General features: G+C 37.7%; 1 protein-coding gene across 1 annotated transcript in view; it reads left to right on the top strand.

The window, feature by feature from the left end:
* The window catches only part of CDH12 (cadherin 12), a 222,179-nt gene that overhangs the window by 183,266 nt on the left and 11,267 nt on the right, over window positions 1-27,646 (top strand). The window contains exons 7-8 of the mRNA XM_066186473.1: window positions 57-310; window positions 21,718-21,854. Coding sequence (XP_066042570.1) covers window positions 57-310; window positions 21,718-21,854 — 391 coding nt within the window. The remainder of the gene's footprint in view (window positions 1-56; window positions 311-21,717; window positions 21,855-27,646) is intronic.

Raw genomic sequence — 27,646 nt, 5'->3', positions numbered from 1 at the left:
TTTACACTATCTAATTTTTAGTCTAATCTAATGTTTTGCTTTTGTTCTTTCCATAGCCATTAGACTTTGAAACGAAGAAGGCATACACCTTTAAGGTGGAGGCCTCCAATCTCCACCTTGACCAACGATTTCACTCAGTGGGTCCATTCAAAGATACTGCCACTGTGAAGATAAACGTATTGGACATGGATGAACCTCCAGTGTTCAGCAAACCCATGTACACCATGGAAGTCTATGAGGACACACCCGTGGGGACCATTATAGGTGCAGTGACAGCGCAAGACCTTGATGCTGGCAGCAGCTCAGTTAGGTAAGAGAGCGTTTCCTCCTTCAATGACTCTCTGACAACCCAAAGTGCTGCTGACAGTTGGATGTACTGGCAAAGAACTTAGTAGGAAGATATGAAATATACCAAGTCTGTCACTATAACAGATTACTGATGCTCTGAAGAAATATTGGAAGGAGAGGCTCATTTTGGTGAATTATCTGAAAAAATACATTAAATGCTCAGTTTCTTATCATACTGATCATGTAAGTTACCACACACTGACATGAATACAGGCACAGTGTGTTAAGACTAAGAAATATCATGGTGTCTGGGTGTCACAACTCACTGGTAGAGGACCTGGTATTTGCTAAAAATTCTCCTTCAGGCTGAACAAAGACACATGTCAGGGAACTCTCAGGCTTTTATTGTACAATCACGATAACTCTGACTCACAAGGTGTTGGCTAGAAAGCCCTTAAATTTTTAAAATGTACTTCCACAAGAGTGATAGCCCTTAATTTTGTAAGGTATATGTCAATAAGTTTTCAACTCCCACAACAACCTCCTCAAAATGTGCTGTCTCACAGGCCACAACATACCTTCAGAGAGAGTGAGGGGGACCAATCCATTACTTTTATAGTTAACCTGGTGCACACGTCTTCCCTAAAGTAGATTTTCCGCGCTGTTTTGCTAGCACATGCACATCCAGAGGTTCTCCAGGAAAGGAGTTGACAGGTGGAAGCTGAGAATTAGTCTCAAGGTGGAGCAGGAAGTTGGCTGAGAACAGCTCAGCTCCATCTCTGCAGGATCTTCTCCTCTGATCACACCTTTCCTGTAGCAATGCTCGGAAAGTTTGAGACAAAATGTGCTTAGGTCTGGTCCTCTGCTCTGGGTCTTTCGCCAAAGTATCTCCAGAGTAGAGTAGTGAGAAAGAAGGTTTTACATGCTGCATCTCTTTGAGTTAGACCTCAATGTGTGACAGAACTGCCCCTTTCACAAGAACCACTTACTCCCTACATCTGGCAAAGAACAAATGCTCTGATAAATAATCATCACATGTCTTGGCTGAGGCTGTGGGGGCATGATTGCTGTGTTCAGCCCAAGGAAACTCCTGCCAGGCAAGCCTCTCATCTATTGCTATAGCTTATTTTCATGAAATAAAAAGGAGGGGGGGATCTGGTATACAAATGTAATGCATTGATTTTGACAACATATTTATAGCCACATTAGAAAGATTAAAGTGAACCAGAGTCATGTACAGATAAGGAAGCTTCTTAGACATTGTCTAAGATATAGGCAGTTGTTAACACATGCTTCCAGTACCAATTTGTGCTGGGCCCATCTGACCTCAAGATACATTTATATCCCCAAATTTTCATAAGAAGTATTGATGGCATGGATGTCATCAATCTTTAAATATTAGTTTTTATCAAATGGGACTATGACAAAACAGGAAAATGCCACTAGTGTCTACCAAGGGCACACAAATTCATGCATATTTGATTAAAAATTGAATTTGTACATTTTTATTCCATATTTATTAATTATGTGTATTTTGGTTCAATGCTTATATTCTCAAAATATACAATAAACATGCTAGTTGTAATCATATGCAAAAATTTAACATACAACAGTGACTGTTTAGCTTCTGCTTTGTCAATTCACTGTTAGTTCTTGCCTAGAACTCCTTCTACTGCTGTTTATTTCACTTTTTAAAATAGAATCTTCTTTTTTTTTTTATTATAGCAGTTCGTTCATGAGTCTGTGACACACTTCTTCTCTGACAAAGGATCAGAACCTTCACTAACAAAGACTGAGGTCTGAACCTTTTTTTCCTGGTGGTAGCCAATGAAAATAGCCCCAGTGAAGTCAATATTCTGTTGAAAACCATACTCTCTTGCAACCAGAAAGAAAGCCTTTAATCACGTTGTTGAGCAGTTTTTCATATGACAGTGGAATTATTTGGATGTATAAAGTTTTCAGTGAGAGTTGTTTTGTTTCACAAACACTCCTAGGAGACTCAAGTGCTTTTTACTGATTCTGTATTTGTGACTAGGCAAGAAAAATAATTGTCTCTTGATGGTTTATCCACATACTGTGTTCACTGGAATATTGAATCATTAGGCATTTTATAATGTCCATGTATATGTTTTTTTAACCCTGAAATCACTGCTTGAGTGTCCAGATGCCCATCTACAGTTCATACTCCTACATTTTACTATCACTGCTCTTCTTGCTGACACCTTACACCGATAAAATGCATAAGTCCTTCCAGGGTCACATCTACGAGTTGATTTGGCTGGTTCATGCCCATAGAAAAACATGAACTATGTCCTAGAATGTCCTGTTTTTTTTTCAGTGACATCATTTTGGACGTGTGCATCTACCTGACTTACATTCAGAGTCATATTTGCTACCTGTGCAGCGATGTCCTGCCCCAGTACAGCAGCCCAGACGGGTTTGCCCCTGTGTTGCCAGCAAGTCTTCTTCCATTGCTGCAGCCACCACCACAGAACATTAGCCACCATCCAGAATCAGTGCAGAGATGGAATACAGGCCACTTTTCTGTTTCAGCCTTTTCTAGGGCTAGTTGGATGGCTTTCACTTCTGCAAGTAGACTTGACTCTCCTTCTCCTTCAGCAGTCATTGTGTAGGACTCCACAGAGCAGCTTTCATCCTCCAATCATTTCTTACCCCGCAGAAAGATCCATCAGTAAATAGAGCATGGCCTCTTGTGTTTTGGGACAACTTGTACATGATGGTACTTCTTGGGCACTTTGAGCCACCTTCCTCCATATGGCCATTGTGCAAGAGGCATCCTCTGGACCTTTAGGGATTGTGTTGGGGTGATTTTATGATGATACTTTATTTCATAATTGTCTGCTTATGCTGAGAAACGCCTGCATTATTTTTTGTGGGTTTTTTTGGTTTTTCTTTTTGTTTTGGCCCATCTGAGGAGCTGGTGGGGAGGCCACCCCACACTCAACACCTCAAAGAAGCTGATCCTACATGAGAAAGGACACGAAAACCCACCAGATTCTCCTGCTGTGAGAAAGAGTCTAACATCAGAAAGATTCCCATCTATTCTGCCCAAGTGGCTACGCTAACTCTGGCTCCTCCCTTTTCCTGAGACAAAGAAGGAAAGCCTACATCTTTGCCTCATGGCTCTGATGTCTGGAGGGGGGTTGGAGTTAAGTTTTTGAATTTACAATACCTATCATTTATTCAATCCTTTTCTGAGCCTTGAGGGCACCCTTTTGTTTTGTTTTGTTTTGTTTTTTTTTTCTCTGTGAATAAAGAGTTTGTGATTTTTTTATTTTTTTTTTTTATTTTCACCCATAGGATTCATTTCTCTCATTAGCAAACAGGATTATCAAAGCCCTTCTCTTTAGAGGAAATGCTCATGTTAGGTCATTTTTTCTTAATATTTGTCCTTAAACCTAGACAGGGACTTTATCACTCTTTACTTTACTATAGACCACTTCCAGGATTTCTAATTCTCTCAGGTACTGGATACCTACATCTGAAGTGATCCACTTTCCTGGGCAATTCACAAGGTCTTTCTTAAATGGATATTGTGCCTTCATGCTTTAGAGAGGCCATCTCCAGAGACTGCAAATTTCTCCTTTTTTTTCTAATTCCTCCTTCAATTTCCCCATCTCTAGCAAAGGATTTTAGCTGTTGTGGCTTCATGACCTTCTAATTGCTGGCTGTCACCCCTGTTACCCCAGCATCAGCTGGCTGGCAACTGTAGTCTCTCCACATATCTCAAGGTTCTGATGAGGTCAAGGAATGGGTAACTTCAGGTTCCTGTTTGATTTGTCTCACTCCTTCAAATTTCTTTGTTGAAGGACCAGCTTTTTCATCTGACCTCTCCTCTCCTGATTTTCCTCCTTCTCCTCCTCCTTCTTCTTCCTCTTCCTCCCTTTCTTGTCAATTATATGGACCTGTAGCTTGCCTTATCCATTATTTTGTTTCCTCTAGTGGTAGAAGTAGTTGCTGTGGTTTGAGTCCCTGTCTCAGCCACAGCATCCCCAAATGCAGTTTGGGTTCCTGCCTCGACTACAGTCCTCTGTGAGGACTGAGCAGTGGCTTGGCAGGCACAGCTCAGGCCCCAGCACAGTGCAAGAAGCTTCTGGCTTTCACTGGGGTGGGCAAGGCACCCTTCCATTATTGATAGGTCAGTTTGCCAGGGTTGGTCATGTGTTCAGATGTAACTGGAAGTAATAATCACCCTAGGAATCTGCCCAAATCCTTCCACACACCCTGCCACCCAAGAACTGGATGCTTCAGGGCACATTTCAGTATCTTCATACTTAAAGTTTGTTTTCTCTTACACCAGGACCACACCAGATTCCACAAATCCCATAGTGTGCCAATAGTATTTGTAATACTATTAACAGTATTAAGCAGCTTAAATAAGGATGAGCAATGACCATGGGAACTTGCATTATAAACCCATTCACATCAATTTTGGGCAGGGAGAGGGAGATGTATTTCCTCATCATCCACAGAAGAGAGCTCCCTCCCACAGAACAAGGCTGCGATATCAGGGCAAAACACAGAGCCATTGTTTGTGCTAACATGTTCCCAGCAAACTCAGGGAAACTAAGAGATAAGCAGTGCAGCTGGGAAACCTCGTGTCCCACGGAGGAGCTTGCTACTCGATAACTGCTATTACTATAGCATGATAGATAGATAGATAGATAGATAGATAGATAGATAGATAGATAGACAAAGAGAGAGAGAGAGAGAGAGAGAGAACTGCCTTTTTCTCACTCCCTGGGCACTAAAAAAGGGCTGTGGGGGTTTGACCTTGGAGGGATGCCACATGCCCACCAAGCCACTCTATCACTCCCCTTCCCAACTGGATGGGGGACAGAAAACAAGATGGAAAACAACTCACTAAGGCAGATTACTAAATCAAAAAGGAAACTTTGTGCATGCATAAGTGAAGAGAAATAAAAAAGGATTTATTCTCTACTTCCCATCAGCAAGGGATGTTCAACCTGGGAAGCAGGCAAGATATGCAAGCAAACTTCAACACACGTAGTGGTCTCTGGAAGGCAAATGCTGTAAATGACAAATACCTCCCCTTTCCTCCCCCTTTCCTTAGCTTTTATATCTCAACTGATGTCATATGGTATGTTCTACCCCTTTTGTTAATTTAAGTGGCATAGTTGTGCCCCCTCCCCGGATCTTGGGAAATGTTGGAGACACAGAGTTGATGCTGTACCTGTTCAACAGTAGCCAAAACACTGGTGTGTTATCAACACCTTTCTAGGTACTAATGCAGAGCACAGCACTGAGAAGTCTGCTCTTGGAAAACAAATTCCATCTCAGACAGACTCAATACACAAATGTATGAGTTATCTCAGTATTCCGTAAGTTTTATATCCTCTAAATGAAAAAGAAAAGGAGGAAAAAAATGCAAAACAAAACAAAACCAAAAACAAAAGAAAGAAAAAAAACCCAAACCAAACAAAAAAAAAAGCAAACAAACCCAAAATCAAAACAACAAAACAAGACCATAAGTTATAAAAGTGTAGATTACTTTGAAGGTGTTGAATGTGTTTACAAGTTCTTATTGTATCTAAGCCAATCACGTTCTGTTAGCTGTTTAAAATCTAGATGACCTCATAAAGCTAAAGAATGACTTCATTTCATCATATTGCAAAGAAGTCCAAGCAACTTCTGAGTAAATATGCCTTCTCAACAAACGGGAGAAAGAAAGTCATGCTCTTTGAAGACATAACCCATACAAATTACTGGATAGTACTAGTAATACTACAACTACTGGATGTAGTTTCTCTACAAATTCATTCATTTTCTGTGAAATGTTTTCCTGGAATGTTTTGGCCATTAAGAAGTCTGTAACAGGAAAAAAAAAAAAAAAAAAAAAAAAAAAAAAAAAAAAAAAAAAAAAAAAAAAAAAAAAAATCAACAGTCTGCCAAGCAATAAAGACTGGGATAAAATCTGCACTGTATGCAACAGAAGGCAAAACTCCAGAGAGCAAGGCAAGCTAGAACAGCTCACAGGAAAAGAAATGGTATGTGTTCCAGCAACTAAATCCATGTTATCAGACAAAAAAAACATTGTCTGTTATGTTAGGCACATCAGGAAGGGGGAGATAACGACTAAGGATAAAAACTGGAATCAGCTGTTAAAAAAATATTTTGCTGGAGGACATTGAAAATGGCAAGGATTATATTATTTTTCTCTTTTCTTCTGTTACTTGTGTCAAATTTTTAGACAAGTGAGAAGACTTAAAAGATTTGTTTTATAAGAAGGTATTTGCTAGAAATTTTGGAGTGAAGGTGCAGAGAACACACATTCAGTAATGAACAGGAAATTAGGCACAAGGAGAAAAAGAGCTGCAGGTATTCAACACCTGCAAAGGTGACTGGCTTTGCAGCTGTTTTGAAACATTACCCCAGTGCACCTAATTTTCAAACTGCGTTAAATCTGGAGCTTATGTGTCTCAGGTGATCTCTTTTGTCTATTCCCATTTTATCCATAGTGCTTCAAGAAATGCTCAGCATACATATTATGGTGAAGTCCTATGTACTTTTTGGCCATTAAAAATCCCAAAGAACTTGCAGAAACAGCTCTGATCTTATTTTCTTCTCAGACTACTCTAGTTTACTACAGTTTGAAAATGACTGGGAGGAAGAAAAAAAAAAAAGCTGGTATCATGTATTGTATTACAGTGTCTGTAATTTGTAATTATGCAAGCTTTTCATAAAGATCCTTATACTTCTGGACAAGGGGTTTTTAGGACTTCCTAAAAATCATTGTTTTATGTGTCCATATGGCATGAATGTTATAGAAAAAACTGTCAAAGTAACAAGAAATGAGAAATGGAGGGCAAGACTGAATTACCTTCAGTACCTACTAGTGATCTCTGTCTAACAGTGTGCGAGAAGTTCAACAACTTTCCACTGACACGTCTGAAAGGTGTCAGATTTCCATGGAGATGATTTTCTGGCATAAAGTATAAGAGGATTATTGTCCCTGATGTGAATCCCAGATGATTTTAATTAACAATGAGTTTCCTGTTCTGTGCCAAAACCCTGTCCTTCAAGTCTTCTCTGCTTGACTCAAGAGTTTTGCCTTATGAACCAAAAGAACCACTCAAAGCAGGAAAGCTGTGGGGACCATGCAATTTCTTGACCAAGTCCAGAGTCATGAAACTGTGGTTTTAAATTAAAAAGTCCTGTGTACTATCCAATCAATCCTGTCCTCAGTATCTTGGGGGTAAGACCCTATTCCCTGCACGTGTTTCCAAAGGAAAAGCCCTATTTTTTTTTTCTGAACTAGTTCACAATGGTCCATACACTTTTATGAATAAGTTCAGTTTTCCCAGAAAAATACTTTGCCATGTTAAGATCAAGATTTTTTTTCCCCCTGAATCCTAGAACACCATATCTAGAGCACCAACAAGATGAATGAAAGTATGTAAGAGTTTGGCTTTTCAGTCCCATAATTCCTCCAATTTTTTGTGTCTACATTTTTTGAATTTACTTATTCTTCAAAAAGAAAAGTCCTGCCCTGTGACAGTAACATGTATCTTACAGTTGCATACATAGATAGAAAAACTGGGACATCTAGTTCCAGCACCTCAAGAGTCTTTAATTAATAACAGATTAAGTGACAGCTATTTTTCTGTGTATGGTATCATGCTGGAGAGAAACAAGTCAGCTTTCTACAGATAAGAGATATTGAGACTCATGAATTTTGGTTCCTTTTCAGCTGCTCTGGTGGTTTTGCACACTCCTTGCTCTGTTGCCTCCTGTTGGTTTCTGTTGCAATTTTAACTATACTCCATCCTTTGCATTTTATGAAACCCCTGTCACACACCCCACATTTAAAACCTCTATTCCAAGTTCTAATTTATCCAAACCACCTAATTCAAATCTCTGCAGCACTACTGCTCAGTGTCTGCTGAAGATGCCTTGGTATCGTTTTCTGTCCTCCTACCAGCCCACTGTCTTCTTATAACTCTTATGCTCTGTCTAATAGTAGTCTCCTATTCCACGGTCTTCCTTTCTCCTGCAGCTGGTTTCTGTATTTTTAGTGCTGAACCATCTCCCATTAGCTTCATTGGTGCCTTGCTCTACCCTCTTCCTTTCTTCTGCACAGGACAGAGGACAGAAAACTTTTCTAGACTCAGTTTCTTGATGTATTCATTTCCTTTCATTCCAGCTACTTTATCTTCTTTTGAGAACTACGGAAACTGGGTTTCCCTCCAACATTTTCTCTGAATCCCAAGGTGTATTTTTGGCAGATACATATGCTCCTTCCTCACCATCCTCTCCTTTCCATTCTCATTTGGCTCAGTGAGCACCAAAGTACCATATACTCAACATGATCCCCATCTACCTACCTTCCAGCAATGCTGGATATGATATAGGACAATGAACTCCTACTTCCAGCTCCCACTACTCCCATCTTTCTGCCTCTTCCTCAGTTCTCTGTTTTCTAGCTCCTAAACTTCATCTTCATGACCTCAAGCAATCACATCCTCTACTCCACTGCCCTTTTCCTGTAAGCTTTTCTCCTATGGTCCCAAGTACTGCTCTGCCATTCTCTAGGTTAGAATGACCTGTCTTCCTCCTCAGCGACTGAGTGGTTTTAAGGAACTGGACAGAAAAGTGACTTCTCTTTAAACAGAAGGCAGAAAAATCTTTCTCTTCTGTGTATAAATTGTCCGTCAAAAGGAGATGTTTTCTTGCAGCACAGTCTCTACGTTATCTTTACCATGAAACAAGGTGTGAATTACAAATTATTGTGGCAATCCCCTTCACGGTAGTTTAATTTATTACATTTTGTTTTACACTAGCTGGGGATTAGATGCATGTAGACAGTTATCACAGCTCAGCTGGTAAGTGGCTCAGTTGTATCAGTTCAGGGTCTGTGGTACCTTGATTCAGTAATCGGCTCAGAGCTACTACAAGGAGAAACTACAAAAAAAGTGTGAATTTGTCTTAACCTTAATCTTAAATCTATATACTTAAGGCTGAAGCAATCACACACGATCAGTGGGAAAGGCAAATGTAGTCACTCATTAGCCCTCTGTGATGCTGCAGCAGGTTCACTGGAAACAGATGGAGTCATGCGTTAAAAATCCTTCTTTGCAATTTTGGGACACACGCAGACTGACATTTTGATCTGTGTGGGTTTTCTCGAGATTGGTAGGAACATGGAGCAAGGTAAGTACTTTCTGGCACAAGTCAGCAAGGCTGCGCTAGTGAAAAATCAGACCTTCCCAAATAAAAGACTGGTGGGATTCATTTGACATGTATAAATTTTCCTAGATCAACTCCTGGATGCACTTGAAGCGTGAAATATTATTTCATAAGTCCAGCAAGTAAAAAGCAACTGAAAGCAAAGTCTAAAACTGAGAGAAGCCAGTAACCTTTTTTTTACAGTCAGTAATTCATCACCTTATTGAAGCTTGTGAAAAAAAGCAAGTGATCTTCCGTTGGCATATGCAGTCATATTGCACTATAAAATGTCAGTCAAGAGATTGAACTGAAATAGATGTGTAGACCCGAGAAGTTTATGGACTGCTGCTCTCAGTGAATTGCCTGTTTGTGGAGAGAGTGGATGCTAAAAATCAAGAAGTATGCATTCAGATCCGAGGCAAAGAACAACCTGGCAAGGAAAGCTTTCAAATTAATTGAGAGCAGCTAAGTAGCCAAAGTGAGGGGAAAGAAACAAAATTATCATAATAGTCCATAATTATTTCTGGTTTATTTCACAGCACTTGTACCACCTGGTGATGTGATTTTACAAAGCCAGCTCTCATCCCAGAGGCACAAACAGTAATTTTATCTCAAACAACAGTCATCCTGATTTTTAATCAAAGACTGTTTTTCCAAATTTCTTCAGGAATGGATTTCTCAAGGATTCTAGAATGCAATTGTGAGATTGAAACAGAGCTTTAATGTCTACAGCCGTTATAATGTCACCTAAACTGGTGAACTTCTCAAGGCTTGACAGAGAATTATGAGGGCTCAGGACTAAAAATGTTGTCTAAGAAGAACCTATGTGCTACAGGGAAGTGTTTTGATTGGCAATCTGCACTTTGGTACACAAGTCGACCCTGAAGCTATCTCACTTTTATAGAATAATAAATAACCTTCCCAATACTCTTCATTTAAGGTCTTTTATCTCTTTCCACAAGGATAACTACCATTGTAACCTAGTCGGGTTCCAAGTCTATTCCTTCTGAATTTATCCTTTAGGTCTGTTTATAAGCATTGACTATACTTTCCTGTCCTAAAATGCTCAAGTTTATTATTATGTTTAAATAGGTATTGCATACAGTTTCTTATATTTTATATATTATCTTCTTTTTGCACTTTGTTTTTTGTTTTCTGTTTAAATAGTAAAGTTTAAAAAACAGGAGTTTTGAGAGTTTTACACTTTTTGAGATCTCTGTGTTTTGAAGTTTCAGTCATTTTCTGACTGTAGATACAAATGGATCTCAGATATTTTTACTTTTTACTGTGTTCTAATTCTGGGCTTCTCAGTCTAAGAAAGACGTGGACATACTGCAGGGAGTCCAGCAAACGACCTTGAAGATGATGAAGGAACTGAAGTATTCTTTCTATGAGGAAAGGCTAAGAGAGTTGGAAATGTTCAGTCCAGAGAGGGGAAGGCTCAAGAGGGTCCTAACAGTTATAAATGCACTTAGTGCACATAGGAGCAGCTGAAGGGAGGGTGCAAAGAGGATGGAGACAGATCCTTCTCAGAGGTGTGCAGAGGCGGGACAAGAGGCAGTGGGCACAAATTGAGACACCGTTTTTCTCTGAATTATCAGGAACAGGAAATACTTCTTGCTGTGAGGTTGACCAAGTACTGTCACAGATTTCCCTGGAAGGTGGTGGAATGTCTCTCTGTGGAGATATTAAAAAAAAAAAAAAAAAAAAAAACCAACCCAAAAAACCATTTGGAGTTGGTCCAAGGTGGGTGGCTATAGGTGTACCTGCTTAACAGAAGGTTTGGACCAGATGACCTCTAGAGGTCCCTGCCAACCTCCACCCTTCTCTCATTCTGTGACATCCATCTTTAATAAGCTGGAGCAGATACTGTGGAAAATGAAGCCAGGGAATCATCTATGATGGCTAAAAAGACTGCTGTCAGCATTAACCAAAATAGTACATATACAGATTTAAAACAACAGATTATTTTAGAAAATAAAACCAAAAATAGTGTGAAGGAAACACAGAACAGAAATTCAGCTTAGATAGGAGGAGAGAGGAGCCAATTTTAGAAATAAGTGATGGAACCTCATGTTGCTCAGGTCAGACCATCAGCATGCAAATGGGAGCAAGGGGATGCTTATCCAGCAACTTTTGCCTGATGCCCTCATGAAATTCATAAAACCTTTGAAAAGGTGACTTCATACTTATCCTGACCTCTGCAGATTCTGCATTCCTTGATACATCAGAGGCTTGGGAAAGAGAAATGAAAGAGGAGAATGCAGCAGCTCTGCAGCATCAGAGCTGTTCTGAATAATCTCTTATTTTATAAACACTTCGCTGAATCAGCTTCAAAGCAGCACAAAGAAGCCTCCAATTCCTGACTTCACTGTTTCTCCTTGCAGATCCAGCTGACAATCCAAGTGGGTCCCAACTGATGATCTAAGCAAGCAGTAAATCTTTTACTGTATGCTGCAGTTTTCTCTAGAGTCAGCATGGTTATTTTACTTGCTTTTCCTTTGATTGTCTCAGCATCAGCATTTTACTTCAGCTTTTTAAATGGATAAAACATAAGATATTTGTTCAGATTTTGGTTCCAAAAAATATAGAACAGAGCTAATATTTATGTATTTACATGATGCAAAAGAAAACAAAGATTATTTCTATTGGATATATGCCAGTAGGCCAGCTCTCCTTTATAGTATTTATGATATTTAATACCTTAGCACTTTATCAGAAGACAAAGCATTCCAGGCCAGGTCTGGGAACAGCAGCCCAGGAAACACCTCTAATCCTTTAGAGTTTATGTCAGATGCACCCAAGTACAAAATAAAGTTTAGGCTTCTACTGAGACTGACTATCTGATGGAGTCACAGCATCTGCTTTCCCCCTCTCAGTTTTCTTAAGGGTTGAGGTATTCATTCAGGTTTACTTGCTCCATCTTTCTATGCTCACTCTGCTCATTAATAGAGATACTCATACACATCCAGACACTCATCCCAACATGTTCTTTCTCCACCTAAAACCAGCAAAGCAAGCACCCTTCTCCTCTTCACCAAGTATGAGGTGTGCCCTCTGGTACCTGGGTACCTTGGTGAATGCAGGTGGTGGGTTCTTCCTGCTATGGGCCAGATGAAAGGGAAAAGACCATGGGCAGAGGGCAAAGGGCAAAGGTGCACCTTTCAAAATCAGGGTGAAATGGTGCTCAGGATCTATAATGTGTGGTGCTGGTATAGAAAGTGCTCTGCTGCTTTCCCACGATTGCAGGATTGACTGCTGAGCTGGGAGTGAGAGTGTTAAATCCAACATGCCCTCTACTGCTGCTCACAGTCTAAAAACTGAGACTTAATTAACAAGGACAAAGCTTTCCCTCTGCCTGGCTGTCTTGCAGTTCTGCCTGCTCAATGAAGCAGGAAAAATGATGTTGAGACTGAATAAAAACAATGCCTTTTCCAAATGACAACAGCTTTTGATAAGATACTCAGCTGGTAATGAGAAATGCAGAGCAGACAGTGGAGCTGGCTGGAGGGTCAGATAAGCAAATGAACAAAACCTTTAAAGGCAGAGGGAAGAGAAATCACAGGAAGTTGTAGACAGGCAGAATTGGCAGTTTGAAAGGGCTGATAACTGAACTGCAGCACATTTTAATTCTTGTATTACCTAGCATGTTCTACTAAAATTCTTATGTAATACTTTTAAGGCTTATGAAAAGTTTAACAGCTTCCCTTGCTTGACTCTGACCCATCATTAGTTTGGCTGTCTGCAGCCACTGCTTTCCTGTTAATTAATTTGGCATAATGGTTGATCTTCTCCAAAGGAGCAGAGTATCACTTCTTTGAACTGATACTACTCATTCCAGACCAAGTGAGATACTGACTGCTAATGTCACTAAACCTTCAACGTCCTGATTAAAATCACAGAAGTAGAGAGCCACGTGTGAAGGACTGTGGACCCAGTCAAGCAGTATGCCAAAGACTCAAACCATTTTTTTTTCTTGTGGGAGATCAAGTGTTGCATGAAAGACATGAAAATGATAGTCAATGAACAATGAAAAGAAGCATTCATACCTTCTCCCAAGGTATAGCAATTCCTCTGTCCTTCTCAAGCATCACCACCTGATGGGCAATATAGACAGCATTCATTGCGGGAAAGCTGAAGAACAGATCACAGGAAAGCAGTCTGAGAAATTACACCGTTGAACTCCTTTGGAAGAGGGTACAGAGACAGCAACTTATTTGGGCCGCTGTAAAACTAGTCCCAGAATTCTCTGCTTTTTAAGGCAGAGGATATTTAAAATATTCTTAAAATAAAATATTATTTATTTAAAATATTCTAATTAATGCAAAACGATCCTTCCTAAAAGACTAGATCCATTACCTCACTGGGATCTTCAAAAGCACTCAGCCTGGCCTACAACAAAAGCTTTACCTCAGTGTTTTTTGCATTTGAAAATCATGTAGAAATATGTCTCTTTGTGTGAAATGCTGAAAGAAAAATAATAATGAAACTGACAGAAATATTTTAGTATGTCAATAAACTTGGGGGTGTATTTTTTTTAGGTGTGTCAAGTGTGTGTGGTATAAAGACAATTCTGCCACGTCTATAGCATTAGCCATATAGGCGTCTCTAATTTTTAATACCTTGGAACAAAAAAATGGCTCTAAAAACTTTCAGTGTATGCTCCCCTTGTTGGTTGGGTGTTGTTAAGTGACAGTAAAAGCACTTACAGCAAGTTAGACCAACTACATCGGCTGCTCATTTTTGGTTGCATTTTATTATGCGAACTTAGCATCACACTTGAGGTGGTTTTTGACATCAGTTGTGCAAGAACAACTGAGCAATGACCCATTTGTGACTCTGGTTAGGTCACAAAGCAGCTGAAACCAAACAACATTTTTACAAACTCTCCCTTTTCTTTTGAAAAGGAAAATGCATTTGGGAGTACTACAGGATAATGCTGATTCAAAGCAGGAAGGGAGGTCAGGCTAGGAGATAGTTACTTCATCTGGAACGGCAGCAGAAGCCCCTTCTGTGACTGTGTCTGCCTGGGCACTTTGGAGAAATGTCATACTAAGATTTCAAGGCAATAGTTAGGAGTGAGTGGCAGTGCTGATTCCTTTTCACACTTTAAATAGAACTGGGGTTTGTCCGCTGAGGGGTTTTTGTTTGTTTGTTTGCTTGCTTGCTTGCTTGTTTGTAATTTTTTATCCTCTATTTCTAGCATGCCTCAAAAAAAAAAAAAAAAAGAAAACAAACCCTATGTATTTGAGACTATTATGTATTGGCATGGGTAGGGTTCTTCTGGGATCTACTAGGTATCCATGAGATTGCTGAAGTGTTATGATCTGACAGCAGACCAGTCCAAGTTCCCTTTGCTTTGACCTTTAATGCCTCAGCAGTGTTCTTAAGATATTCAGCAAAGGTACAGAAAATTTCTGCTGCCATTAAGGGTGATGGCTTAATAAATTATTTAAAACATGTAAACAAAAAAACCCCCTGCAACCTAGTGGAACAGCATCTGCTACATAAGAACATCCTTTTTTTGGGTAATGACAAGCAAATTTTACAACAAAACTTCAAATGTTATTTTGCTGTTATTACTGATAGATTTTCTTAATAGCACTTGATATGAATATATCAGATAATGGCTTTACGTGGAAATATTGAAGTTTGATTGCATTTACTTTCTTCAAGCAGAATATCACAATATTAAACCCAGAGTATTAAAACTGGAAGTTCTGCACAAGAGAAATCCTATCTATTTTCATTATATCAAGAAATTTATTTCTTAGAATATTTTATATTAACAGAGTTTGTCCAACAAGTACTTTTTTTGTAATATCTAATATTTCACATATATAATAGTATGCATGCATACAGCACAGTAGCTTCTGAGCTGTACAGTGTAAAGGGTACTTAAATATTATTGTTATTGTATTGGCACAGGAGAATATGAATGATATGCAAAACCTGCCTGCTACTACTGAGCAAGTAGTACATGACACTTTATTTCATATTACCATGCTGCACAGAGGAGAAAAAGATTATTCTTTAGCATTTCTGCTCTTGTAAAACTGTGTGAAATATCATTTTCAAGTTAATAGAAAACCACAAAAAACAGAGTCAGGGGTAATCTTTACGTCAAAAAGAGGTATGGAAAAGAAACTAAATTAATATAACACTAATTCAAGTTCTGTAGCCCTGAGAAAGACTGGAAATTTAACAGTGCTATTTAGTTGTAAATACTCAGAGGACTGTATCATTTACCACAAGAAAATAAAATATTTTGTTAAATTTATTTATACCTGTTTGAACTTAATGACTTCTTTAGGCATGCACAGGTTACAGCGACAAGCAAAAACCTGTCATTGTTGAAAAACTTGCCAAAATGGACAAATTCCTGGCAGACTGCTGATAAATTCTTGCAGCTGAGGAGTCTCTGTGCCCTTGTCATGCAGCAGTTCTCACAGAATATCTGACTTTTCCAGCAACCCTTTGTTCCATGGGTGGTTGGGACTCTGAGAGGAGAGACCCATGTACTTTTGTACCATTTTTTTTGCAATAAAAAAAAGAACTTCTCAGCAATTGGAAAAGCTTATGCTGGAGTATTTGATTCAATATTTTTACACAGGGGCTCGTTTCAAAACTTCTTGATTGGACCTTTAGCAAAATCGTGGAAATCACTCCTCTGTGTTAACTGGAATGGAAGATACTTCCAGGAATCAGCAGAAGAGTTTAGCACTTAACCTTTGAGAAAAGCAATAAAGTTCTGACTTAGAGCTTCTCATATTTTTGCATTTAAATATGGCGATAGGATTTGCTTGAGTTTTATACAATGATAACTCAGTGAATGGATTTAGAGTTGCAGGAAGGAAATTTTAGTGGCAGGATGGGATTTTGGAGGACATGTAACTTGTATCCTTTAACACATTGCATTCTCTAACTTTTTAATTCCTTTCAGGCTTGACTTGAAGTCTGAATTTCTTGTTTCTCATTGTAGGAGTGATTTTTCTGTTTTCCTGCATTTTAGTAATGGCAATCCTAAAAATACCTGAAAACCATTGTTATATTTTAAAATATTTGTAACTGCACCTTATGATGAGCATGATTGGTATGATGAAACTGTTTCCTATTCAGCAGAGCTTACAATTTATAGAGACTAAAAGGATTATCATTCCACTTTTCTAGAAATTTCCTTTACTGCACAATCTCTATTACATTATCCAGCTTGCCTTTTTACTACCAAGCGACAACACTTCTGTCATTCCTCTGTGTGTATAGCATAATGTACATCACTGACAGAAAGAATTTGCTACAAAACATAAATTTTCCCTTCTGAGTTTTGGCCCTTCTCTGTGTTGAAAAAATCCTACCCTCCCCTTTTTGCTGCTGAAGCTCTTCTGTTATCTGTAGGCCATTATCCTGTCTCCCTTTTTTATCTCTTATCTAAGGTAACCATATGTTAGTTCTTTTAATCTTCCCTTATAACTTGGAAATTTCTAGACCCAAGACAGTTTTTCTTGCTTTCCTGAAAGCTTCCTCTATTTTTTTAAAAATATTTATCTATTGACATAATGCCCAGGACAAAATTGTATTGTAGACGTGTCATACTTTCAATATCCAGTTATATGCAAAGATTTAATAAGTTCAAGGCACAGCACACGATTATTCTACTAATGAAAATGTTTTTGGGCTTTCAGGTAGTCTCATCACACCTAAAATCTCATTTGTATTCTTCCAGTCCCTCACTCCTTTTGCCATTCCTGCTTTAATGCTTCTTTCATCTATTTAATTATATATGTATTGAAATCATAAAAAATCTTAACTGAATCACAACACCCAACTAAATTCTCTTAGCTTTCATTTATATTTATAATGATTTTGGCTACTGCTTATTATTTCTGATGTGATGGGTGGTATTTATATATCCCAAGTTGTCATGGACCTTGAATTTCATTTAGTTGCAGTTTAATATATAAAGAAAACTTAAAGTGAATGCAGTTTAAACTATTTAAGGTCATGTACACAAATAGTGATCTATCACATTACAGAAAATTGTTATTTCACCCCTTACCTTTCTTTGCAATATTTTTCTTTAAAAAAGCCAGTGTTCTAACTCACTAGGTACTAGAGTAAGCAATGTGCTTTACATCAGCATAGTGTGAGTTGAGACAAATTAAAATATTTTTATAAAGCTTCTCTATTACCTCGCTATTTCTCCCTATCCCTGCAGCAAGAGTCAACTCAATCTTCCTTGTTGTCCCCCTCCCTTTGCAAGATGACCCTTCTTCCAGGGGAGTGCTCTGCGTGAGCTCGTGAGGGACACGCAGTCTCATTGTTTCACCAGGGTGAATGTCCATAGTTCTTGGAGCATCTAAGAACTCAGTGTGGACTCTGGGTGAGTCTTACAGGCTTGAATCTTAATAATAATTTTATAAACTGAATATTTCCACCCTGTCTCTTCTATCCTACATGAAATCCAAATGCAGATATTCTTGAGAAAACTCAGACAGTGTTAGCAAAGATATGTCCTTCCACATACTCCCTGCGTTCAACAATATAACCTGGAATACACTTCTCTGCTGGAAAGAATATTTAGGGAGATATATAAGTCAAATTTTTTTCCCGTCAGTGAATATGAATGATATCAGTGTCTGGTATCAGCTCTGATATCAGAGCTGCCAGGCAAGCCTGTTCAGGAGCTTCTGAAAAATAATTCTGCTTTGTCCCATATCAACAAGTTCTCCCTAACTTTTCAAGGAAGGAAATGCCTCTTAGGATTAGTGCACTTATCCATGGTCTGTCTTGCAGGCACACTGAGCAGTCAAATAAACCAGCCTCAGTTGTTTGAAACTGCTAGACCATGACTGGAAGGTCTAGACAGCTGTCCTAATACCAGTATTTCAACAGTGTTTCTCTGTGTATCCCAATCTCACAAGAAATGTCAGGCTTAATGTCCCAGATATCCGGGTTTATCTCTAGAAAGTTACTGATTTTTCTGGTTGGAGATATTTTTCCCATTTCTTCTCTTCTTCAAAGCATTTTTTTTTCCACATTAAGGACAGAGCTCAGGCTATGCAATTGGCCTTAAAAAGAGATTAGCTGTTGCTGTCTTATTTACAGAAAATTGCACACGGACCATCATTGTGTGAAAGAGTGATTTCTACCTTTAAATGGAAACTACATTTTCTTAGGGCCTTTGTCAAAAGTGATTTTCCCTTGGGGTGTCCTGAACAATCTTCATTTCAAGACCAGATAGATGGAATTCATCCAATTCACTATTTTCTTAAGCTTTATAGACTTACTGGTGCACCTGGAAGCAATTCTGTGTCCAGAAGATCTGCCTGCAAGAGGATTTTCTGCTAGGTATGTTTTCTTGGATACTGTATATAGAGAACCAATTAAAGGAGGAAGGATGGGTGTTTTCAGTTTTTCCTGTAAGTTTGTCTTGTTTTGTTTCAGATAATACATCTCCAATAATTCTGCCTATACCTCTCCCTTCTGTAGCCTAATTGAATATGTAGATTCTTAAAATGAGAGGTGCTGAAACAAGATGTCTAATTTAAGCTTATGCACAGCACATGGAGAGACAAGGAAGGTATGTCTCTACAGATAATGCCAAAATTAAAATAAGTAAATAGAAATACTAACAGTGTTAAAGGTGATGACATAATAGTTTTCACACTGTTAACACAGTGATGCTGAAGACAATCAATTTGGAAGAACTGTTACAGTTCTGCTTTTATTGAATTGTTCAATTTCCATTTCCACAGAAGCCATGAGGAATTGTGCCATAACTACCGGCAGGAGTGATGCTAGTTTTGCAGTGCTTACTGTGGACTTTGATCCTGTTGATGCTAATGCTTAGGAATAGGCATACTGTGGCTGTGCATGAAGAGAATCACCTGTGTGAATGCTTCCAGACAGACTATCAGATTCTGATTGTACAAATATTCATGCTTGAGCTTCACTTTAAACACAACAGGGTTCATACTTAGTATGTTTTCTGTACTTTCAAAGCCTCCTGGTGAAGGAGGCCATCCCCTACACGGTGCTTTGAATTAAGGCCTGTTCTTTTGTCCCTGGTTCATACTGTGATGTGCAGGGTACGCAGGCACTTAGTCTTCCTAAGGAGAAATAAAAGCCAAGTTACTTTCTCATGCTTTGAACTAATTTATTTGTTTCTTGCTGCATATTTAATTTTGGAATAAATTATAATCTATTAAACGTGCAATGCCTGACAGAGTAATTTTGCTGCTCCTGAGAGAGTATCTTAGGGTAATGATATTTCTAATAAATGGTTTTATATATTTTTCATAATTTTGGTGTCAAGCAAATTTTGAACAAAGAAATTGAAATTTCAATTTTAATAATTCAAAGATATTATATTATATTATTCATTATATTAATATATTAGATAATAATATCCTATTCAAGAAAATGTGCCTACTCAGCTATGTAAAACTGTACATGCTACCTTTAGCAAACCATTTCTGAGGCTTTTCAATTAAAGCTGTAAACTGGTAATGGTGTCTGTCAATTGACAAAATAACCTATTTCATCTACTGATAGGATTTTTTTTTTTTATTTTTATTGATTAAAATGTCTCCAAATGAGCACATCACCTTATTTGTGGCTTTTTTACTCTTCAAGTCTTCCAGAGCTACTGGCATTCTTAGTACCAAGTAGAAATAATTTCTGTGTGAATATGACATATACTCCTCTCTGCCATTGCTTCCTTCTAGAAAAGTAAAGAAACAGTGTTTACCATTCCATTCCCTCTATACTAAAGACATAACTAACTCTAGAGATGGAAAAAGCAGCTTTTATTCCTCTTCTCACTGGTTTACTTGTAATGGGGTGACACAGGAGTAGTTCTCTAGCCTTTATAATTTTCTGACTGTACTTGTTGTTGAGTGCCACTTTGTTCTTATTGCCTACTGATCACGAATGGCATTTTCAGTTTCATCCTGCCTAGTTTTTGAGAGACACTATCAAGGTATGAAGAGACTAACAATGAAAAGGAAATTAGTAGCTGGCAGCCATTGCATCACAAAAAATATTATTTGTCGTGAGTACAAACAGTAAAAGCAAATGTGAAAATAGACTTTAAAATTAATTAGCATTTAAGGGAAATGGGTTTGGTATAGTTATCAGATTGCTTTTAAGCAGCTGTGTTTACAGGTGCATCTCTGCTTTCTATTCCTCACTAGAGAAAAATAAGGAATAAGTAGACATTTCTAGTTTTAAATCTGTTCTATATTTATACTTCTTGACAAATAAAGACTCACGAAGACCAAACAAAATAATACAAAATAAAACAATACAAAACAATGGTATATCCCTGTTCCTCACAGGTCCAGTGAAAGGTACCAATTCTTTACAAAGGCAAAGTGCTGTTTATTGATCCTATATATGTGTGGGAATAAGCATACTCTTCTCCATCTCCCTTGCTGTTACCCTGCCAAAATCCTTTAGGACACCTCTTTTGAGGTTATTTCCAGCCCAGCTGGAAACTGGGCAGCTACAAGTGGATATAAAGAGACTGGATTGTATTCCTGGTTCGTGCTTGAGATGTTTGGTTTTCTGAAATTCCTTTCCCAGGGAATTTTCTGTAAACAAGAGACATGTTTTTGTAATGGCAAATTTGTTTACATATTTTTCCTAGGAGGGACGTCTTGATTTCCCTCTGGTCTGACCAGCGTGATTGAAGAGGTTTGTCTTCTTGTCACCAATCAAATTGGTCTGTGTAGAATAGTATAAAAGGGGAGACACAACCCAAGAATAAAGGAGTAATTTTCAGCCTTCTGCAGTCAGAGTCTTTGTGTCATTGTGGTGTACAACAGTGTAACTGGATCTCATCACCATCCCTACCTCAAGCTCTATTAAACATACCTTTTCTCTTTTTTCCCTCTAAGCCTACATAGTGCTTCCTAAGTGGCTGATATATGTAATCAGTGTGACAGAAGATGTGCATCAACTTCTTGGAACTTCAAGGTTTTCAAATAATCTGAACACTAGAAGAAATAAGTCTTTCATTATATCCTATTTCCCCTTGAGCATTCGAACTTGGCAAAAAAAAGAAATAGACAAATTATTCTTTATTGTCTTCATCCCACAAGTATGGTAATAGCTGTGAAGAGAAAAATAACAAAACTTGAGATGGCTACACTGCTGCTATGATAAATGAGTAATCTTTACACATTTGCATCTACTTTCTTTAATATTTTTCACGTACAGATACTTCATGGATTGGGAGAATGATGTGGACAGCTACTTCACAATAGACGCTACTGAAGGAACCATTGCTACTAATGAATTACTGGACAGAGAAAGCACAGCGCAATACAATTTCTCTATAATTGCAAGTAAAGTTAGTAAGTATGACACAAACCAAATTAATATGCTAATAGGGTATTTTTCTCAGAATGTAATGCTAAGGTATAAATATAATGTGAAGAGTGCTTGAATTGCCAAGAGTTTATTTAAGAAGGTTCAATGAATATCATTTTCCCAGACTCGTGAGGATAATTGTGATGTCCCATCAGCCCTGTTTAGTAAGGTTTTGCTAGCAGACTTCATGTAGCCACAGCTCCCTTAGAAGCTGAAATACCTTTTGTCAGCATGGAGAGCACAAGGAGCTGTATGGATGCCTCCCAGTTCTGACTTTTGATTTTGTAAGTCACTTCAATTGAAATTAGATTAGTCAAATAACAAGTCTGCCAATGTGCTTTTTGAAGGTAGAAAAATTTAATCATTTGATACTCAGATAAAGAGTACTCTAAAATTAAGATTTAGTGCCTTAAATGAACTAATCTGTGTGCTGTATCTCTGCTTTTGTCTCTTCTCTCTGTCCAAAATTAAATTCCTAACCCCTTCTTTTCTTTTCCTATATGATTTGTGGTGGGATAATTTAATTTCTTGTCTTTGTGTCTTCTGCATAGCTTTCTTTCTTTTTTCTTTTTTTAATAAGAAGTCCTTTCTTCCAGTATGTCATGTACCCGCAACTTTCTTCATTGCCATCCTTATGTGTTGCATTTCTCATTCATGATCTTGTCAAACTGCATCTCTCAGGTGTTATCTCACGCTTTGAGTACAAGTCTTTTGGTCACTCAGCAGTTGTGTAAAGGCCATAGAATTCTTTCTGTTGACATCAACAGGCTGTAAAAGAGGGTTCTGCTGTATTTCTTATTAATTCTATGTTGTTTATGTGGTGGAAAAGGCAAGTTTCTGTAGCACGGAACATGTTTTTCTCAATGTATTTCTTGGCTGAGTCTTCTAAAGTTAATACATGCTACTAACAGGAAGAGGGAGATTTTGGAAGCAGAGATTATATATATTATTTCAGATAAAATACAAAATTCTCCGTTGTAGTTATCTTAAGAAGAACCATGGGCTCACTCCTTGGAACCTGAAAATATAAAGAAAACACCAGTAAATGAACACTTGAATTTTATCCATGGATTGGAAAAGATGTACACTGACAGAAAAGCCTAAACCGTCAGAAGTGGTTGAGTTCATGGAGATATTTATGCTGGTGTATATCCACAGAAAATCCAGCAGAACCTTAATTTGTTTCCAGAGAAACTGAAAGGCAGGCAGATGCAGAAAGAAGGTCTCATCAAGGTCTATGTTTCAGTAAAGCTTAACTATTTAGACTTAGTAGTGGGCAGAGGGCATTTAAGATTTGTAATTTTTTCTCCTCCAGTAAGAAAACGGTTTTAGTAAACTTGATTTGAATCTGTTTACTATTTCCAAGAGTAACTAAAGATTTTTAAAACTGTGAAATTTATTTTTTATGGACATATATATACCAGTATGACATTTAAGCAGAGCTGTATCAAAGAGTATATATTTTGAAATCTCCAATTTTATCAATTGCTATGTTAAGAATCTGCACCTAAAACATATCTGTGTTTCATTGCAGCATATCCTGAAATATTTATATGTTGACTGTTTTCTATAATGTTAACAACAATTTCCATATCTTTGCTATACTAGTAAGTGGCAAAATTTGGGAGGACTTGAGGTATAGTAACTGTCAAAGCATTGTGTGCAATTGTCTGACTAAGAGCGTAGAGAGAAACGTGGAGGATTGAGGGATGACATGCTGCACAAAAGCAAAAAATAATGGTTATACAGAAAAAAAAATTGAAAAAGATTGAGGGAAAATTGCTGTATTTGAAGAATTATTGATATAAAAAATTTCTGTCCAGTCCTGACAGAGAAGCTGAAACTGTCATCCCTTATCATGGAGAAAAACACACTGAGAAGTGCCTTGACATACATGACTGTGTAAAAAGGTGGGCCAGTATTGAAATATGTTGCATAAACTTTCTTCAGAAAGGAACAGACAGAATTGTTATTGAAGTATTTTCACTTCCTGGTGACCTTATCTCTCTATAAAGGCATATATATATATATATATATATATATATATATATATATATATATATATATATATATATATATATAAAATATATCTTTATAAAATAAGAATGAATAAGCCGACTCATAACTCGTAGCAGTCAGATTACATTATTTAAAAGCTTCAATGCTAAAATTTTCTTTTCTCATTGTGAGAGAATAACAACAACACCTCCCCTACTTTTTAGGCACATCCTAATGGTCATTCTGTAAAATACCTTTTCTTGAATTGTCTCTGAATGGAGATGTTTTTAAGCAGGGGATGGATGATTGTTCTGCAGACATGCTGATGATGAGACAGACATGAAGGCAGCTGAATGCAGAACATCCCTAACCCGTTCATAGGTATAAAGTTCAGGTTTTATATAGAACAAAGTGGTTGAGCAGGTGGAGGAGGTTTCAGAGTCACACAGTTTTCCCTCAATTCACCTCCCAATTCCTCTGTACTTCTTTTCATTACATTACTATATTTCAATGTAGATTGTTATCTTGTTTCTTAATTCTTAGAATAACTCAACATCCTATTAGCCAACATGGTTTCTGTTCCTGAACTTTTTTGATGCCACAGAACCTATTCAAACTAATAAATTAAACATGGCTCTCATTCATTTCAAGCAAAAAGGTCGGATAGCATAAAGTAGCTTATTTCTATGCCTTCTCACCTTCCAGAGTCCCCACATGTAAATCAATCCTTTAAGAGCAGTCCCTGCCCTTACTAATTCCCCAGCATATGCATGTGAATTATCCACAAGACCGCTGGTTACCCTAGGCCAAAACTGTACCAAGTGCTGCCATAAGAGCATAATGGCATAAAAAAATCACAGCCCAGTGTTCAAAATTTGTCCATATGCTGCCTAATTATGTAGTATGGAAATGTTTCTTCTATTTTATAAAAAAAGAGATAGATAAAATGCATAAGAGCTTCTACTTTCCTGTCCTCAAGGCATAATTTAAGGGTAAAAATAAAGTAAGAATCCTTTCTGTCCAAACCATTTTCCCAACCCAGTTATGTCTAGCTGTCAAATTTTGAGAATGTTAGAGAAACCTCACCTTACATCTCAAGGTGGAGTCAATCTTCTCCTGCATACCATAACTGGGATTAAGGAATCAGCAGTTCTTCTCAATAGTCAGTATCTATTTTCTCAGATACTTTGGATTTTCACAATTTCGTTATTCAAAGACTGTCACATATTTTCTATTTTTGTAACAGCTTTGAACCATTAAGATGTCGAAAAAGTATGGTAATTAAGCAAAAAAAAAGAAGCAGGATGGTCACTGTTTTAGAGACAGAAAAAACAAGAAAATATGAAGTAAATTAATTAATTAAGTTGATAAAATAAATTAACAAAGCTGATTAATTTTCCTATATCTTGCAGGTGGAATTGAAACATGAAATCAGTTTCTTAATTTCTAGGCTCATGATTTAACCAGTTTTTCTCATCTGTGCAATCTTGGTTTAAATGGCACAAGAAGATGTTTTTAGTGACTCACTCACTGATACCAGCATGTACGTCACTATTGTGTTCACAGAGTTCATAAAGACTTGATTTTGAGAGAAACAACAATCAGAAACCAGAGAAAATGGAGGTCAAGTCTTCAAAGTAGTATTTTAAATGCAATTCTTCATGCTTGTTGACATCAAGTATTACAGGTCTTTGGTATTACATAAGAATTCAAAGCTGTTCACAGTCTTCTCCCAGTCTTCATTTATATGCACAAGTAGTTAAAGTGATGTCAGTGCAAACCAGAAAGAAAATCATATAAACAAAATGAAATCCTGAAATAGGTTCATCTTAAGCTCTGGTAATTCTGTTTACTTTCATATCTGACTTTTCCAGACCGTTTATGCAAGGTAAAATTCTACTTTGCTGAAATACTTAGGAAGAGAAGATTTTGGCCTCTAATACATCTTTCAAAGAACCAGAGAAAATAAATCAGATACCATCAGTGAGAAATAAATGTAAAAAGTGTACTCATGTTCATGTATATTTCTAGACCATGCTTTCCTGTTATGATTTTGAGGGAGAAAAGCCATCCTTTTGGTAATTTTTAAAATATAGGTCACATACTACCTAAACTGCTGTAAAAAGCATAAAAAAGTAATTTATACAAGGTACTTAACAAAAATATGACCTAAAAGGCTTCTTAAAGGAACTGACATGTCTAACAAATGATCAGAAACATCTGATATTTCCATGTACATGGTGCATAAATTTTGAATACATTCACTGTTTTATTGGAAAGGCATTGGAAACATATTCCTAAAAGGATATGAACATCTATGCCTGTATTTTGGTGGTGATGCATTAATCTCTAATCTGTTTGAAGAATGTCTCCCGTACCTCTGTTCCTCAGCGTTGTACCTTAAAATGAACACACACACACACACAAAAAAGATCTAAACCAAAACCTGAATTACTTCATGTGAGTTGGTGTCTTTTTCAGTGAGTACTGCTAGGAGGAAAGTTTTAGGCCAGATTTTTTCTCCCAGTAGCTGTGTGAATTTGACCTGTTCAGGGATTTTCTGATCTCTCTATAGGGGTCCTGCCCGCTACTGAAAAAAAAAAAAAAAAAAAAAACAAAAAAAAAAAAAAAAAAACAAAAAAAAAAAAAACAAAAAAAACACCAAAAAAAAAACCACAAAACTTCTTAGTATTTTTTTTTTTTAATTTCCTAGTATACAAAGGAACTAATTCAACTGTGAACAAGTGATCTAGATTTCTTCCAGCTCTTCAGGCACTTAAAGAATCAGTGCCTAATTCCTAGTTGCTAGATCAAACTGTGCCTTTGATTGTACTGCACAATGCTTTTCTCCACAGACAGATTCTGCAATTAGGGATGATGTTGAATTGGAAAGGAATGAGAATTCAGATATGTCATGATATATTTTCTCTATTAAATATTAAATATTTCTCCATTAAATCCATAGGTAGGGACTACAAATGTGTAATCTGGATAGTGCACTTTTGTTGTCTTCTAGATTCCAAGCTGAGTTTATAGAATGGTCAGTTTATCTACTACTTGTAAATAGGTGAAATAAAATTCATCTTGCAGCTAGTCCTATGTAACTAGGAAATAATTGGGGAATACCTTTGGTTTTGACAGAGGTCTCCTGAAACTACTACTGCATTTAGTAGTTCCTAAGACTAAGGAGGAAATCATGCAAATTTTCTGCAGTGACAAAGTGAAGAGACTTTGCCCCTTGCTGTGTTAGTTATAAACGAAAGAGATGCCAAGGATTATACAAACTGCAAAGAAAGTGCCCAATTCAAATAAAGTGAAGTGTCCATTGAGGGCCATGAAGATGATCAGAGGGCTGGAGCATGTCTCCTATGAAGACAGGCTGAGACGATTGAGCTTTTACAGAAGAGTACACTCCTCTGTGTTTTGCAGAAGAGAACACTCTGGGATGACCTAATTGTGGCCTTGCAGTAGCTGAAGGAAGCCTACAAGAAAGCTGGACTTTTGACAGCAGTATGCAGTGCCAGGACAAGGGGGAATGGCTTCAAACAGAAAGAGTGTAGATTTGGATTGGATATGAGGTAGAAATTCTTTACAGTGAGAGTGCTAAGGCACTGGCATAGGTTGCCCAGAGGAGTTGTGGGTGCCCCATCCCTGGAAGCATTCAAGACAAAGTTGGAAGGGACTTTGAGCAATCTGGTCTAGTGGAAGGTGTCTCTGCCTGTGGCAGGGGGCTTGGAACTCAATAGTCTTTCATGTTCCTTCCCACCCAAGCCATTCC

The sequence above is a fragment of the Chamaea fasciata genome, unplaced genomic scaffold (genome assembly GCF_029207755.1).
Source record: "Chamaea fasciata isolate MVZ Bird 193981 ecotype frontalis unplaced genomic scaffold, bChaFas1.0.hap1 SCAF_1, whole genome shotgun sequence".
NCBI classification, from domain to species: Eukaryota; Metazoa; Chordata; class Aves; order Passeriformes; family Sylviidae; genus Chamaea; species Chamaea fasciata.
The sequence above is the reverse complement of the archived record's forward strand: the minus strand, read 5'-3'. Positions and strand labels throughout refer to the sequence as shown.